We start from the raw sequence: 16,101 nt of genomic DNA on the forward strand, positions 1-16,101 counted from the left end.
AGAAAATGAATATATGCAACAACATGGATTATTAATCCCAAAATCAGTATGGTGAGCAAAAGAAGCCAACTCAAACGAGTACATTCTATATGATTGCATTTGGATGAAATACTTGAAGAGGCCAAACTAATTTATGGTAACAGCAAGCCAGTCAGTGGTTGCCTGGGACCAAGTGTGGAGAAGGGGGACTGACTGCAAAGGGATACGAGAACTTTTGAGGGCAGTGCAAACGTTCCATAGCTCTATTGGGGTAGTTATTACACAGGTGCACTCATTGACCTGTACACTTAAAATGAGTATAATTATATCTAAGTTCATACCTCAACATAAGTTTAAAAAGTGTGAAAATGGAAATAATTCATTCAATTCACTGAGTACATTCATTCATTTGTGAAAAACAAAAAGATAGCTGAAAGGCATTTGAGTTAGAGGCCAAGTTGTTTTTAAATGAAAGCACCTTTAGTTGTGCTAACTATATGCTAAATGCTAACAATTCAGTGAGAGGAAACAGTTGAAGATAAAGAAGAAAAGGTAAGAGACAGCAAAGTCAAAGAATGAGATAAAATAGGTACCACATCAAAAACGAGAGTAGTAAGCTAACACTGTGGCAAAACTACAGGATTCCCTAGTTCTGGAACCTTCCCAGTATTATTGCTAAAACAGTTCATGTTCCAGAATCAATTTCTTCCATTTCTAAGAATGAGTTCAGCTAATTCTTTTTTTAAAAATATATTTTATTGATTTTTTTTATAGAGAGGAAGGGAGAGGGATAGAAAGAAACATCGATGAGAGAGAAACATCGACCAGCTGCCTCCTGCACACCCCCTACTGGGGATGTGCCCACAACCAAGGTACATGCCCTTGACCGGTATCAAACCTGGGACCCTTCAGTCCGCAGGCCGACGCTCTATCCACTGAGCCAAACCGGTTTCGGCAAGGGCCAGCTAATTTTTGATAAGAGGTACAGATTGATTACTTAGGACAGAATAGCCTAAGTGAATTTTTTAAACCATCCTACATAATAAAATCCTAGTTGGCGTCACACCATCACGTGACACCATCACAAGATGGCCACCACAAGATGGCCACCCTTATGTACAAGATGACCATCACAAGATGGCCACGTGCACAGCGGAGGTGGGGCCTGGCGGCTGCTCCATGCAATAAGGCCTGGGGGTTCCACAGCTCCGCGCAGTGTGGAGGCCGCGGGTCGCAGTGGAGGAGGTGGGTCACAGCAAGGGAGGGCAGTTGTGGGCAATCAGGCTGGCAGGGGAGGGCAGTTGTGGGCGATCAGGCTGGCAGGGGAGCAGTTAGGGGGCCATCAGGCTGGAAGGCAGAGGCGGTTAGAGGCAATCAGGCAGGCAGGTGAGTGGTTAGGAGCCAGCAGTCTCGGATTGGGAGAGGGATGTCCGACTGCCAGTTTAGGCCCAATCCCTGTTGGTTTAGGCCCCGACTGCTGGTTTAGGCCTGAACTGGCAGTCAGACATCCCCCGAGGGGTCCCAGATTGGAGAGGGTGCAGGCTGGGCTGAGGGACCCTCCCCCAAGTGCACGAATTTCATGCACTGGACCTCTAGTTTAAATAATAATATACCCATGTCATGAAACAAATCAGGGAGAAGAAAAGCATTAAATATTTCTAGGTTTTGATCTGTTCAATTGAATAAATGCAGTTTGACCTTTTAATACTATTATTTTAATATTAATTTAGAAGAGACAATGCAATGCTTTATAAATAGTTCTGTTCAGATTGTATGCCTTCTTTTGAGCAGAACTAATTGAGCCATGCATTCGAAACACTGACTGAATAATGCTATGTGTTAAGTCACCATGCTTTTGAGACAACAAAAATTAATGATTCATGATCCTTACTCGTTGAATCAATTCAATCCACAGACCTTACAATCCACAGATAAAGAGGTTATAAGACACACCTATAATTATATCAGAAGAAACTGACATAAACCACAAAGTGCACAGATAAAGAACTGTTGGTAGTTCACAGAAAGAATAATATATTTTTTTAAATATATTTTTATTGATTTCAGAGAGGAAGGGAGAGGGAGAAACATCAATGATGAGAATCATTGATTGGCTGCCTCCTGCACGTCCCCTACTGGGGATTGAGCCCACAACCCAGGCATGTGCCCTTGACTGGAATCAAACCCGGGACCTTTCAGTCTGCAGGCCGATGCTCTATCCACTGAACCAAACCAGCTAGGGCGAGAAAGAATAATTTTTATTTGAGGAGTGCAGCATGTTAGAAATAAGGGGATGATTTAGGAGACTAGTTTAATAGTTCAACCAAAAGATTATCAGTGATTGAACTAGGACAGAGGCAGTGCAGATTGAGGGGGAGAAGGACGTTAGAGCTATTAAAGCAGCAGAAATTGCTGACTGATTGGATGAAGAGAGAGAAGGAATACAGAATGAAGGCCAAGATTTTTAGTTGGTCGGTCGAGTGCATGGTGGAGCCCTTCACCCTGATAGAGAATTCAAGAGGAAGAGTAATTTGACATGAAGATTAGAAGGCAGGAGAAGGCAGTTAAGTGTATTCCTTCTCCCTTTCCTTGGTTTTCTTCTTTGAGGCCTATAGTTGAGTGGTGGCCATGTTCTTATACCTAAGAGTTACCTCTGTCAGGCCTAGGAGGTAATGCAGAAGTAGGCAAAGTAGGTTTATAGTTGTGAGTACATAAAACAGAGATTATTTTTATGTTACTTATTATTCACCCACTTTTGCCAACCCCATAATAGTGCCACATTGTTGTTAGCCCATCCTGTTGACCTTAATTCAGGCCATGTCTTTATAAATTTCTTCATTAACTCTCCTCAGTAACCCTATTTGGGTGTGCCATCTGTTTCCTACCTGGATATTAACATTATATATATATATATATATATATATATATATATATATATATACATATATATATATATATATATATTTTTTTTAAATATATATTTATTGATTTTTTACAGAGAGGAAGGGAGAGGGAGAGAGAGTTAGAAACATCAATGAGAGAGACACATCGATCAGCTGCCTCCCGCACACTCTCTACTGGGGATGTGCCCGCAACCAAGGTACATGCCCTTGACCGGAATCGAACCTGGGACCCTTGAGTCTGCAGGCCGACGCTCTACCCACTGAGCCAAACCGGTTAGGGCAATACTTATATATTTTTAATAACTGTACATATAATTGTATGCTTGTATATGCATAAGAAATATCTGAAAAGATGCACACCAAACTGCTAGTAATAGTTACCACCTGGGAATGGGAAAAGGAAAGAACAAAGGAATAGGGTTTTTATGTTAATATCATATGAATTCCTTAGTAATAGGCTTTTATTACTTAAATATACTAATAAAGAGTTTTAAAAGTAAATTCAGAACATCAATCAGCCTAATGTAAGAAGTTCAGTAAAGATGAAATCTCCCTAAGAAACACTTGGACGGGGATTAAAAATGGCGGCAGAGTAGGACGATGCTGCAGTGACATGCTCCCAGGAACAAGCTGGAATTACAACTGAAATATGGAAAGGCTTCCTGAATAACCAATGGAAAACTCACAGGAGAGAACCCTGATAAACAAGGACTGAAGGTGGAGTCCGAAAAAAGACTGGTAGGAGGGGCGGAGGCGTGAAAGGGCTGGCCAGGCTCCCACAGATGGCAACTGAAGTCCCAGAGAGATATCTCAGAGGGAGAAGGGGTGGAGGTGCCACTGAGAACTCTGGGATCTAATCTAATCCCCAGCAGAGAGCACCAAACTGAGGAGGGCACCCACATAACATCTAGCTGTGAAAAGCAGTGGGGTGCTGTTTGCCAGGGAATGGCAGCCGAAAGTTCGGGCATCCTCTTAAAGGGCCAATGCACAAAATTCCCTGTGGAGCCACCCACCTCGTGTTCTGGCAGAGGGAGGGTGAAGTGAACTGGAGCTGTGAGAGCAGAACCCAGGACTGGGGACTCAGGGGATAGAGCTCAGAAGGCAGACACCCCAAGTTTCCTGGGCTGAGTCATTTCCTCACACAGTGGAGGACATCTTTCCCTCATAGACATCTGCCTTGCCTGGGGGGAAACAGTTGATACACCCTATTGGAAAACACTTTGACCTGAGACCACTTAAAAGATTAAAAGTAACAATTAGCCAAAACCGATTTGGCTCAGTGGATAGAGCGTCGGCCTGCAGACTGAAAGGTCCCAGGTTCGATTCCGGTCAAGGGCATGTACCTTGGTTGCGGGCACATCCCCAGTGGGGGGTGTGCAGGAGGCAGCTGGTCGATGTATCTCTCTCATCAATGTTTCTAGCTCTCTATCCTTCTCCCTTTCTCTCTGTGAAAAATCAATAAAAAAATATATTAAAAAAAAAAAAGAAATTTATCTGAAAGAGTTCAGAGCAATGATGTTAAAAATGCTCCACAGTATGAAAAAAGATATAGTAACTATGAAAAAAGAACAGTCTGAGATAAAGAATGACATAACACAAATAAAAAACACACTGGAAGGAATACACAGCAGATTAGGGGAAGCTGAGGATTGAATCAGTGAATTAGAAGACAGAGTTGAAAATATCACTCCGAGAACCAAAAAGAAAAATAATTAAAAAACAGGCGGACAGCTTAAGGGAGCTGTGGGACAATGTAAAATGTAACAATTCCTTTAGCAGAAGAGGCAGAAAGAAAGGAGTAGAGGTGTTTGAAGAAATAATGGTAGAAAACTTCCCTAACCTGGTAAAGGAAAAAGTCACACAAGTGCAGGAGGCACAGAGAACCCCAAACAAGAACCCAAACAGACCCACGCCCAGACACATCATAATTAAAATGCCAAAAATTAAAGACAGAGAATCTTAAAGGCAGCAAGAGAAAAAAAAAAAAGTGACATACAAAGGAGTTCCGATAAGGCTGACACCTGATTTCTCATCAGAAACTCTACAGGCCAAAAGGGAATGGCATGAAGTACTCAAGTTAATGGAAGGCAAGGATTTGAGACCGAGATGACTATATCCAGCAAGACTATCATTCAAAATAGATGGTCAAATAAAGAGCTTCCCAGACAGAAAAAGTCTAAAGGAGTTCATCACTACCAAGCCAGCATTACAAGAAATGCTAAAGGGATTGCTGTAAGAGATTGCTGAGAAGAAACAGAGAGAAACCTAGCCATACAGAATTAAAATGGATATAAATAAGTACCTCTCAATAATAGCTCTAAATGTAAATGGATTAAATGCTCCAATCAAAAGGTATAGGGTAGCTGAATGGATAAAAAAACATGATCCAACTATATGCTGTCTACAAGAGACCCACCTCAAAACAAAAGACAAACACAAGATGAAAAGATGGAAAACAATTTTCTATGCAAATGAAAAAGAAAAAAAAGCTGGAGTAGCAATACACATATCTGACAAAATAGACTTTAAAAGAATCATGCTAAGCGAAATAAGCAAGTTGGAGAAAGATAAATATCATACAATTTTACTCATTTGTGGAATATAATGAACATAAAATGATGAACAAAAATAGAACCCGAGTCATAGAAGCATCGAACAGACTTTACATCCTATGAGGGAAGGTGGTGGTGGTGGGGGGTGGGGGTAAGAGATCAACAAAAGGACTTGTATGCATGCATATGAGCAAAACCAATCAACACAGACAATGCAGGGGGGAGGGGGGAAGGACTTGAGGGCTTGTGCTTGGGGGAGGTGGTGGTGGGGAGAGGTCAATGGGGGAAAAAGGAGACTCATGTAATACTTTAAACAATAAAGAATTTTAAAAAAGAGTGGGGGCGGGGATAGTCTAGAATAGAATTAATCCTGTTATTTGCAGATTTTTAATATTTCCTACAACTTTTGTGATACTATACTATGTTAGTACAGTGTTGGTAATATTATTAAACTTAAAATCCTTTTATTCTTGAAATATTAATGTTTATTGCATGTAATATTATATGTAAGATAATTTTTCTTGAATAATTGGTGTTTATTGCATGTAACATTATTATAAGATCGTCTTCTTGAAATATTAAGATTTATTGCATGTAACATTATATTTAAAATCGTTTTTCTTAAAATAAAAGACTGAAAAAAAGAAACACTTGGACAACAAAATTACAGAGAAAAACCCTAAACTTTAAACAAAATTTAATGATAAATACATATCGATATAAATAATTACATTCTTGTATGAAGGCAGCATCCAAGGAATCTCTCCATTTTCATGGCTCCCAGCCCTTCCCTCCGGGCTGATGGGGCAACTTGAGACCCACCAAGCCAGCTGCCTCCTCCACTGAGCGCTCACCCCTGCCATGAAATTCCTGATGAAGGGCCACATGTTCACGGACGCTACGAAGGAGGCAGAGATAGGTGGCAGCTTGGAAATGGAGCTCATGTTGGGCTCTGCACAGCTTCTCACTGGTGACCTAGAGAAGTAGCAAAGTCAGATACTTTATCAACAGCCCAGCTAAAGGCCAAAGAGTAAGATATAATAAACATTCTCTAGAATGAAGGAAAATTGCAGAGAGGAAATAGAAACATGTATTTGTGTATACTTAATAGTTATATAGAGGAACTCTATAATTGCTGATGATTAGGATAGCTGACCTCCAGTTCACTGACATATTTTACACCAGGTGGCTTAGTTGGTTAGAGCATTGTCCCAGGTGTCAGGTTCCATACCATCAGGGCATATACAAGAAGCAATGACTGCATGAATAAGTGGAAAAACACATTGATTTCTCTCTCTCTCTTTCTAAAATCAACAAACTTTTTTTTTAAAAATATATTTTATTGATTTTTTACAGAGAGGAAGAGAGAGGGATAGAGAGAAACATCGATGAGAAACATCGATCAGCTGCCTCCTGCAAACCCCCCACTGGGGATGTGCCCGCAACCAAAGTACATGCCCTTGACTGGAATCAAACCTGGGACCCTTCAGTCCGCAGGCCGACGCTCTATCCACTGAGCCAAACCGGTTTCGGCAAATAAAACTTTTTTTAAAGGTGGCAAGGAAAAAAAGTTTTACAAAGTTTCACTGGGATGTTTCATTGAGTGACTGCACATTTTAGAAGAAAGTCATCTAGTTTCAATTCTCTCATTTTACAAATAAGGAAACTAAAGCCCAGAGAGACTGGGTGGTTGGTTAATGGCAGAGGTGGGTAATTATAATCAGGTCACTGATCATTAATATCACTTCAGAAATATAATGTATAACTTTTTCCCTTCAAACCAGTGAAGGGCTGCTTCTCATGACTGTGGACTTTGAATAATGTGGAATATGCCTTTCATTTCAATGAAAACTTAAAACTTATTTTGTCTGCAAAATAGCTTTGTCCTCAATAGTAACAAAATGGTTTTACATATAAAACATGTACATTTTCATATTACTTGTACTCACTCTCACAATTTACTTATCCATCTGAAAAATCTGGATTTTGATGACCTTAAGGAGCTGGAGACTTCATAGCCATTCTGAGGTTCTCTAAACCCTGTTTCTTCTTCATCATAATTTCCAGATGAAGGAAATTATTCCACTGTCCTTTACTTGACTAGTCTGAGGTTGTGAGAAAGGGGCAGGAAGGCAGAGATGGAGATGTGTGCATAGCCTCAAATGACCTAAGGAGCCCTGTCCAGTGTCCTTTAATCTCTGACACCACCGCCTACAGAATTCCCTTTTTTTGACCTTTATTTAAATATCTAGGGTTGGAATCTGAAAACTAGAATGTGGCTTAAGGTCTGCAGATCACATATAGGAAAATGCCACTCATAAGCTGCTCAAAAAGGCAAAATTCATCTCGTTTAATAAACTTAATTTTTTTTTTTTTTAATTTTAGAGTGGGAGAAACAACAATGTGAAAGAGATAGATTGATCAGTTGCCTCCCTTATCTGCCCTGACTTGGGATTGAACCCTCAACCTAGGTATGTGTCCTGACTGGGAATCAAACCTGAGACCTTCCAGTGCACGGGCTGACACTCCAACCAACTGAGCCACACTGGCCAGGGCAATCAATTAAAAAAAATTTTTTTATAATTAAAATTTGAGATTAACCCAATGTCAAACATCAACAAAGGATAATACCCATGTGTATAAACCTAAATTGATAGGATTTGAAACAAGAATTCTATGTTAGTATAGGACCGTGGTCGGCAAACTGCGGCTTGCAAGCCACATGCGGCTCTTTGGCCCCTTGAGTGTGGCTCTTCCACAAAATACCATGGCCTGGGCGAGTCTATTTTGAAGAAGTGGTGTTAGAAGAAGTTTAAGTTTAAAAAATTTGGCTCTCAAAAGAAATTTCAATCGTTGTACTGTTGATATTTGGCTCTGTTGACTGATGAGTTTGCCGACCACTGGTATAGGACAAGAGAATACTGACCTTGATTTAGGCCTTAATCATAAGGAGTCTGGAGAGAAGGGTCAATCAAAATATAACAGTATGCCTTGCCAGTGTGTTTCAGTGGATAGTGTTGGCCCTCGTATTGAAGGTTTCCGAGTTCGATTCCCAGGGCATGTACCTGGGTTGCAGGTTCAATCCCCGGCATCATCAGGAGGCAACTAGTTAATGTATCTCTCTCACATCGATCATTCTCTCTCTCTCCAATCCCCCTCGCTCCCACCCTTCGACTCTTTTTAAAAAATCAATCCTCGGGTTCAGGTTAAAAAAAGAAAAGAATATAACAGTAAATGAATCATAAGAAAGACCAAAGAGCCTGGCCGGCGTGGGTCAGTGGTTGAGCGTGGACCTATGAACTAGGAGGTCACGGTTGGATTCTGTGGTCAGGGCACATGCCTGAGTTAAGGGTTGCAGATTTGATCACAGGTGTGTGTGTGTGTGTGTGTGTGTGTGTGTGTGTGTGTGTAGTAGGAGGCAGCAGATCAATGATTCTCTTGTCAGTTCCTAATAGTCAGACTTTTGAACAATCAGCTAAATTTTAGTTCTGACATTTTGCATTCTAACTTCCATGGCTCAGAAATTCAATATTTAGGTTAGTGATCTCCAGTTTCCCACATTGTTCAAAAGACGGTAAGTTTCCTTCCATAGAGCCAAACTGACTCTCCAATTTATTATTTCTGAGATAGGCTGCAATCTCTCGCCAAGCCAGACCCCTAACTTCAAAGGCGTTAATTAATGGACTCTTATTTGGGAGCTACCGTAGGTAACCTACATCTTAGTTGTTCTTATACGTGTCCTTGAAAGGTCTCCGTTGCCCCATTTGAAAATGAAGCTATCTTTCATCGCTCTTGCCTAAGAGTGATATGGAGTGTGGATTTAACAAAGGAATTTCTCAAGTACGTTTTCCCATATGTTCAGATTTATCAGCTACAGGACAAAATGTATCTGGACACACATCACGCTCATGTCATAACTGACAGTGCAACGTCATTACACGTTTCTAGTTCCGTCCTACAAGGCACCATCTGTTTGGTGTAGGGGATTCCTGGTCTTCAGGAAGCTCCCAGTATTTCGTGTCTTATTACAGCTTCTCTTTCTGCCTCAAAAATTGCTTCTGAGAATAGCTTTTCTAGGGAAAGGGCAGCGAAATGAGTAGATGCGGCGGCTAGTGACCCTACACGCTCCAGGATGTACACCTTTTCTTTTCCCCCACGTTTTCTCATTTCACTTTCCTCCGACTTTCTCCTTCATTCATGAAAAGACAGCCAATGAAATCCTCGGGGACGGCTCCACCCCGGTGCCTTTGCTCTCCCGCGGTCCGGAGTCAGTCTCTGGGCTTAGGCCATGGACCAGAGCCTAGAGTGGTTGAGCTGGGCTTTTTTGGCCGGAACCGGGGCTGGGTGGAGGGTGGGCCTCAGACAAGCAGGCGCTCAGGCCCGGCGCGCTCTGCGCCCGCCCAAACCCAGCTCTCCCTCCCATCCCGGGGAAGGGACGCTGCATACGGGCTTCCATACCCGATGTGCTCGGAAAGCCTGCACGAGGTACCGATAAGCTGCGGTGTCGCGATAGGGTCGGCCGGTGCCTGCGTTCATGTAGCGCAACTCCCGTAGAAGACCTCGCAGGGTGCGCGCCGGCGGCCCGAGCGCCGCCATTTTCCCGTCCTTGGAGCCTGGTGTCCCTACGACGCCCAACGCCCCTATAACTCCTTCACCCCCAAGCCCAATCGCTTAATGGTACGGCCGAACCCACCCCGCTCCTCTCCTCGATTGCAAAACAGCGGCAAGGTTCACTTCCCTTCTCTGCGGAGCCTTATTAGTCGAACGCCGAGCGGCGCCCTAAGGAGTTAAGGGAAAAGCAAAGGAAAGCCGAGTAACTGACGAGCTGGGCAAGGGAAAAGGAAGCCCTTTCCTGACTGTGCCCTTTGAGATGCCGTTAGCTTAACCGACCTTTTCAGCCTCGAGAAAGAGAGAGCCTGGCGCGAATGGGTGTTGATTTGAAACAGAACACGCTGAGCAGACATTATTTCTAGAGGGGACAACAAAATTCAACGTATTGACTTCCCAAAATCAGAGAAAGAAAATGGAGTATGCTGACTCTCGTAAACTGTAACCCAACACCTAGGAAAACCACACATACATTTCTTATTTATAAAAAGTAAAATTAAGTTAGCCTATTTCGCTACAATTGCTTAAGGACTGAAAAACAAAAAAGCCTCAACACCCCAGATGGGACTCGAACCCACAATCCCTGGCTTAGGAGGCCAATGCCTTATCCATTAGGCCACTGGGGCTTCTGTGAACGATGGCCTGAAACGACGTATTCAATTTTTTTTCCTTTGGTACGTCATTGTCGCTTACGTTCCTTTTTAACCTATCCTGGTAGACCGCATCAGTATCAATATGAGGGACGAGGCATGCTGGGAGTTGTAGTTAAGAGAACAAAAGGCTGCGTTACAGCTCCAAAGGCTTTACCCTCCAGACGGCACCGTCGCGCCCAACGGAGACCGGGCGCGCGCACGGTTGGGCGTACGCGTTTCCCGCGTGGTAGTCCCCGCGCCTGCGCAGAAGCAGACTTGCGACGTTGCGGAGCCGAGCACGCAGGACACACTGGCCGAATCTCCGTGAATCGCCCTTTTAGCCTCTGCTCCTTGGGGTCCTTACCGGAAACAGCCGGCCCCTTCCGGTGCCAAGGCTTTCCAGACGGACTTTGCCTCTAGTCGACCGTTAGGTGGCGTAAGCAGCGGTCACTTTTTGCTTCCGGTTGAAGGGCTGAGGCCATTTCCGCAGAGCCAGTGGCGACTTGGGATGTGTACCTTGTCTTCTGATTTGGCGGTTCAGTGATAAACATGGGACTGCGGGGAGTTACTACTTTAGTGCATTAGGAATTTGTTAACTGGAAATAATTAGTTCATTTTTCGGGTTCTGTTCCTAATTGTGTAACTTGGACGAGTCCCTTCTCTGAGACACAGCGGTATTTAACACTTGTTTACAATCTCAGTGGCTCCCCATTGCCTCCAAATGTTCAGACTACTGGACCCTGCCTTGACCCTTATTTCAACCTTCATCTCTCACCGTTATGTTCCCTCTCACCCTCTGCTCCAGTTATCTGAACGGATTGTTTTCTTCTCCACCCGTGTTATTCTTTCTGCCTGAAACTTAAACTGTTTGTATTAATATTAATATTTACCTTGCGGGCTTCAAGTTTCTTTGGGAAGTTTAGGTCAGACACTTCTCTAGGCCCTCGCAGTCAATATGGCAAGGTTAAAATTACTTCACCTCTGCTGGGCTCCTCTAGATTACCTATGTAACTTTTCTTTTTTACATCTAGGTTACCTATGTCTCAGCTCCATCATCTTCCACATGAAACAAGATGCATACCACTCTTCAGGCCCAGAAATTCCCACTCTACCAGGTCTCTCCTAGATCCCTGTCAGGATCCACCAGCTCTAGCTGTGGCCAACTTTATGTAACCTTTCGTATTTTGGCTGGAATCCTGATGCTTCCAGAATTAATAGAAGAGGAAACTGGTGTGACAATATGAATGAATGACTCTCTGTTAAATACATAAAATATTTTATCAACCTGTAATTCACAAGCATCTGATTTTAAAAGGCAAATATGCTTGCAGGAGAGGTTAGGGAGAATGCTATCATTTATCCTCTTAATATAAATTTATTGAGGCAATCACTAATTTTTAAATATAGATTTTATTGTTTTCTTTTTTGTTGTTGTGTGTTGTTTTTTTTACAGAGAGGAAGGGAGAGGGATAGAGAGTTAGAAACATCACTGGGAAACATCGATCAGCTGCCTCCTGCACACCTCCTACTGGGGATGTGCCCGCAACCAAGGTACATGCCCTTGACCGGAATCGAACCTGGGACCTTTCAGTCCGCAGGCCAACGCTCTATCCACAGAGCCAAACCGGTTAGTGCCAATCAGTAATTTTTTAAAATATATTTTTATTGATTTCAGAGAGGAAAGGAGAGGGAGAGATAGAAAGTGATAAGAGAGAATCATCGATCGGCTGCCTCCTGCACACCCCTTACTGGGGATCGAGCCCACAACCCAGGCATGTACCCTTGACTGGAATCGAACCCAGGACCCTTCAGCCTGCAGACCAACTCTCCATCTACTGAGCCAAACCAGCTAAGGCTTTTTGTTTGTTTTACAAATGTTTGTTTTAATTGATTTCAGAAAGGAAAGGAAAGGGAGAGAGGGATAGAAACATCAATGATGAGAGAGAATCATTGATTGGCTGCCTCCTGCAAGCACCACACTGGGGATCAAGCCCACAACCCAGGTATGTGCCCTGACCGAGAATCAAACCATGACCTCCTGGTTCATAGGATGACACTCAACCACTGAGCCACACTGGCTGGGCAATAAATAATTTTGAATTCCTTTTTACTGTGCTGCCAAGAGACACTTCTTCCACCCTAAGTCATTCTCACACTTAAGAGTAAGTAGAGCCAAAAAAAAAAAAAAAAGAGTAAGTAGAGCCGAAACCGGTTTGGCTAGAGCGTCAGCCTGAAGACTCAGGGGTCCCAGGTTCGATTCTGGTCAAGGGCATGTACCTTGGTTGAGGGCACATCCCTGGTGGGGGGTGTGCAGGAGGCGGCTGATCGATGTTTCTCTCTCATCGATGTTTCTAGCTCTCTGTCCCTCTCTCTTCCTCTCCATAAAAAATCAATAAAATATATATTAAAAAAAAAAAAGAGAGAGTAAGTAGAACCCTAACCGGTTTGGCTCAGTGGATAGAGCGTCGGCCTTCGGACTGAAGGGTCTTGGGTTCGATTCTGGTCAAGGGCATGTACCTTGGTTGCAGGCACATCCCCCGTGGGGGATGTGCAGGAGGCAGCTGATCAATGTTTCTCTCTCATCTATGTTTCTAACTCTCTATCCCTCTCGCTTCCTCTCTGTAAAAAATCAATGAAATATATATTTTTTAAAAAAGAGTAAGTAGATAATCATAAAATGTTAGCTCTAAAAATATTTTTTAAAAGTTACCTCTAGCCCGGCCAGTGTGGCTCACTAGTTGAGCATCCACCTATGAACCAGGAGGTGGCACATGCCTGGGTTTTGGGCTTGATCCCCAGTAGGGGGCATGCAGGAGGCAGTCAATCAATGGATTCTCTCTTATCATTGATGTTTCTATCTCTTCCTCTCCCTTCCTCTCTGATATCAATACAAATCTATACTAATAAAAGGGTAATATGCTAATTAGACCTGATAGACCAGACATCTTCCGGAGGTCCTTCTGGACAAAGCCACAATGGTGGGGGCCAAGGCAGAGGCGGTTAAGGGAGAGCTGTTAGGGGAGATCAGGCTGGCAGGCAGAGGGGATTAGGGGTGATCAGGCTGCCAGGGGAGAGCAGTTAGGGGTGATCAGGCTGGCAGGCAGAGGGGTTAGGGGCATCAGGCAGGCAGGCAGGTGAGCGGTTATGAGCCAGCAGTCCCAGATTGTGGGGTCAGGCCTAAACCAGCAGTTGGACGTCCCCCAAGGGGTTCCGGATTGGAGAGGGTGCAGACCGGGCTAAGGGACCTCCTGCCCCCATGCATGAATTTCGTGCAGTTGGCCTCTAGTATTTAATAATTTAAAAAATTAGCTCTTATGTAGCCACTAGCCTCCATAGATGCCGCCCTCCCAAAAATCATGTGTGTGTGTGTGTGTGTGTATTGCTCCTTATATAAAGAGGAAATGCTTATTTCCCATCCATGCATCCCTTCCCCTTTTGAATCTCAGATAAGCCTTGTGACTAGCTTTGACCAATAGAATGTAGCAGAAGTGACATTCTGGGACTTCTATGGAATCCCAGGCCTTGAAACTGGCAACTTTAACTTCCCGATTCTTATCTAGTTACCATGCTGGGAAAGCCTCAAGGCACACGAAGAAGTGCTAAGACAGGCCCAGCTTAGCCTCAGCTGACAGCACTAATTACCCACTATGTGATTGAGCCATCTTAAATGTCCCAATCTAGAGGCATCCCCAGATGACTACTGTCTAAATCAACATCATATGGAGCAGAGAATTGCCCACCTAAACCCAGTCAATCCAAAGAAACATCAAAGATAACAAAAGGTCAGTTGTTTAGGAATAATTCCACTATGTTTTGATTACTGTGCAGCAATCAAAAACCCAATCACTCTGAAAAGTTTCTTAGAGACAATTTAGCTGAACTTTTAAATTTTGCAGCTTTAGAAAATCTTTAAATTCCTAGTACAGGGCTACACATTCAAACCCTACAGCTGGGACCAGGCAGGTAAGAGATGGAATCAGGCGGTGAATTCCCACCTCCTCCAAAGGAGCTAGACAATTCAACACAATCTCATTGTTGCAAAGTAGGAGTGTCATGCCAGTGTTGCCAGAGCTTCTGTTTTTTTTTTTTTTATTGTTTTTTTTTCTTTAAAATACGGAACTTTTCTCGAATTTTCGTGTCATCTTTGCGCATCTATGCTAATCTTCTCTGTACCGTTCCAATTTTAGTATATGTGCTGCCAAAGCGAGCACAGAGCTTCTGATTTTTTTTTAAGAGAAGTTATAAATCCAGAATTTTTATGAAATGCCATAACTTAAATGTTAGCAGCCAGTTAAACACAGCACTATTTGTCAAAACACTTCTGTCGGCCTTATATAAGCTGGGGTTGCAAGTGTGGGAACTACGTCCCAGGGCATTTTACAGGTAATGTTTCATTTTATCTCACCACAATTCTATGAGGTAGTACTCTGATTTTACCAACTTAAAAATGTGGGAAAAATCTCAGAACAGTTTCATGATTTAGCCAACTGGGCATTGGCGAAGCTGCTATTTGACCCCACACAATCTAACTCAAACCCTTTTATTCTTTTGAAATTATAAGAGAAAGTTTATTTAGAAAGTCACAGAGGTTAAAAAAAAAAAAAGTGAGCCAGGTGGGCCTGTGTGGACTCAGGAAATCAGTTACAGAGGCAAAAGAAAGCTTGGAGCTTAGGAAAAAGAGATAGACCGTACCTGGGGAAAGAAGAGAGGGAAAGGCATGAGCATGCTCCAGAAAGAGAAAAAGCTTGCTCAAAGCTCAAAGCCTTTTTTTTTTTTTTTAAATACATTTATTTATTGATTTCAGAGAGGAAGGGAGAAGGAGAGAGAGATAGAAACATCAATGATGAGAGAGAATCATTGATTGGCCCCCACTGGGGACTGAGCCCGCAACCCAGGCATGTGCCCTTGGCCGGAATCGAACCTGGGACCCTTGACTTGGCAGGCTGACGTTCTGTCCACTGAGCCAAGCCGGCTAGGGCTTTTTTTTTTTTTTTTTTTTTAAGTTAAACTTTTATAGCAGAAAAGGAATTTTCATTAAAAAGATGCTGGGTGATTCTCAGAATTTCCTGGTAAGGCTAGGTATCAGGCTTGGAAGCTACACAGCCAAGAACCTCACCCAAAATTCTGCCCCAGATCTAGTTCAGTGAAACCACCACCAAGCACAGTCACTACAGTGACATGGGCTAGATCTGGGGCAAGCAGAGTAGGTAAAATTTCCCATACTCATGACGCTTCCATTCTAGAAAGGTGGACAGACAAAAAATAAAACATAAAATTTGTCAAATGTTGCTGATTGCTATGGAGAACAATAAAGCTAGGGGCAGGGAATTGGGACCTACTGCTTTATCTTGTCTTCAGGGAGATCCTGATAAGGTGGCATTTGAGCAGACACCCAAATAATGTGCAGGCATCTTCAGCTTACATGTG

The 16,101-nt window shown here is 43.0% G+C and overlaps 1 protein-coding gene and 2 non-coding genes across 3 annotated transcripts; all 3 read right to left on the reverse strand.

The window, feature by feature from the left end:
• Positions 1-6,098: 6,098 nt before the first annotated feature.
• Positions 6,099-10,163, reverse strand: FMC1 (formation of mitochondrial complex V assembly factor 1 homolog). The gene is made up of 2 exons (XM_054726440.1): positions 9,893-10,163; positions 6,099-6,409 (listed from the first exon to the last, which is right to left on the reverse strand). Exons 1-2 carry the CDS (start codon positions 10,028-10,030, stop codon positions 6,206-6,208), a joined length of 342 nt encoding a protein of 113 aa, XP_054582415.1. The 5' UTR covers positions 10,031-10,163; the 3' UTR covers positions 6,099-6,205.
• A 432-nt stretch (positions 10,164-10,595) lies between these two features.
• On the reverse strand, positions 10,596-10,668 carry TRNAR-CCU (transfer RNA arginine (anticodon CCU)). Its single transcript has one exon. It is a non-coding gene; the product is annotated as a tRNA-Arg (tRNA).
• A 4,113-nt stretch (positions 10,669-14,781) lies between these two features.
• Positions 14,782-14,885, reverse strand: LOC114234812 (U6 spliceosomal RNA). Its single transcript, XR_003620993.2, has one exon. It is a non-coding gene; the product is annotated as a U6 spliceosomal RNA (small nuclear RNA).
• Between the last annotated feature and the right edge of the window lie 1,216 nt (positions 14,886-16,101).

The sequence above is a fragment of the Eptesicus fuscus genome, chromosome 14 (assembly GCF_027574615.1).
Source record: "Eptesicus fuscus isolate TK198812 chromosome 14, DD_ASM_mEF_20220401, whole genome shotgun sequence".
Lineage (NCBI taxonomy): Eukaryota > Metazoa > Chordata > Mammalia > Chiroptera > Vespertilionidae > Eptesicus > Eptesicus fuscus.

Bases quoted from the DNA above. Each gene is read 5' to 3' on its own strand.
- FMC1 (XM_054726440.1), bottom strand. From the start codon at position 10,030: ATGGCGGCGCTCGGGCCGCCGGCGCGCACCCTGCGAGGTCTTCTACGG. The intron at 6,410-9,892 runs GTATGGAAGCCC...CTACTTCTCTAG, and splicing joins AGGCTTTCCGAGCACATCGG to GTCACCAGTGAGAAGCTGTG.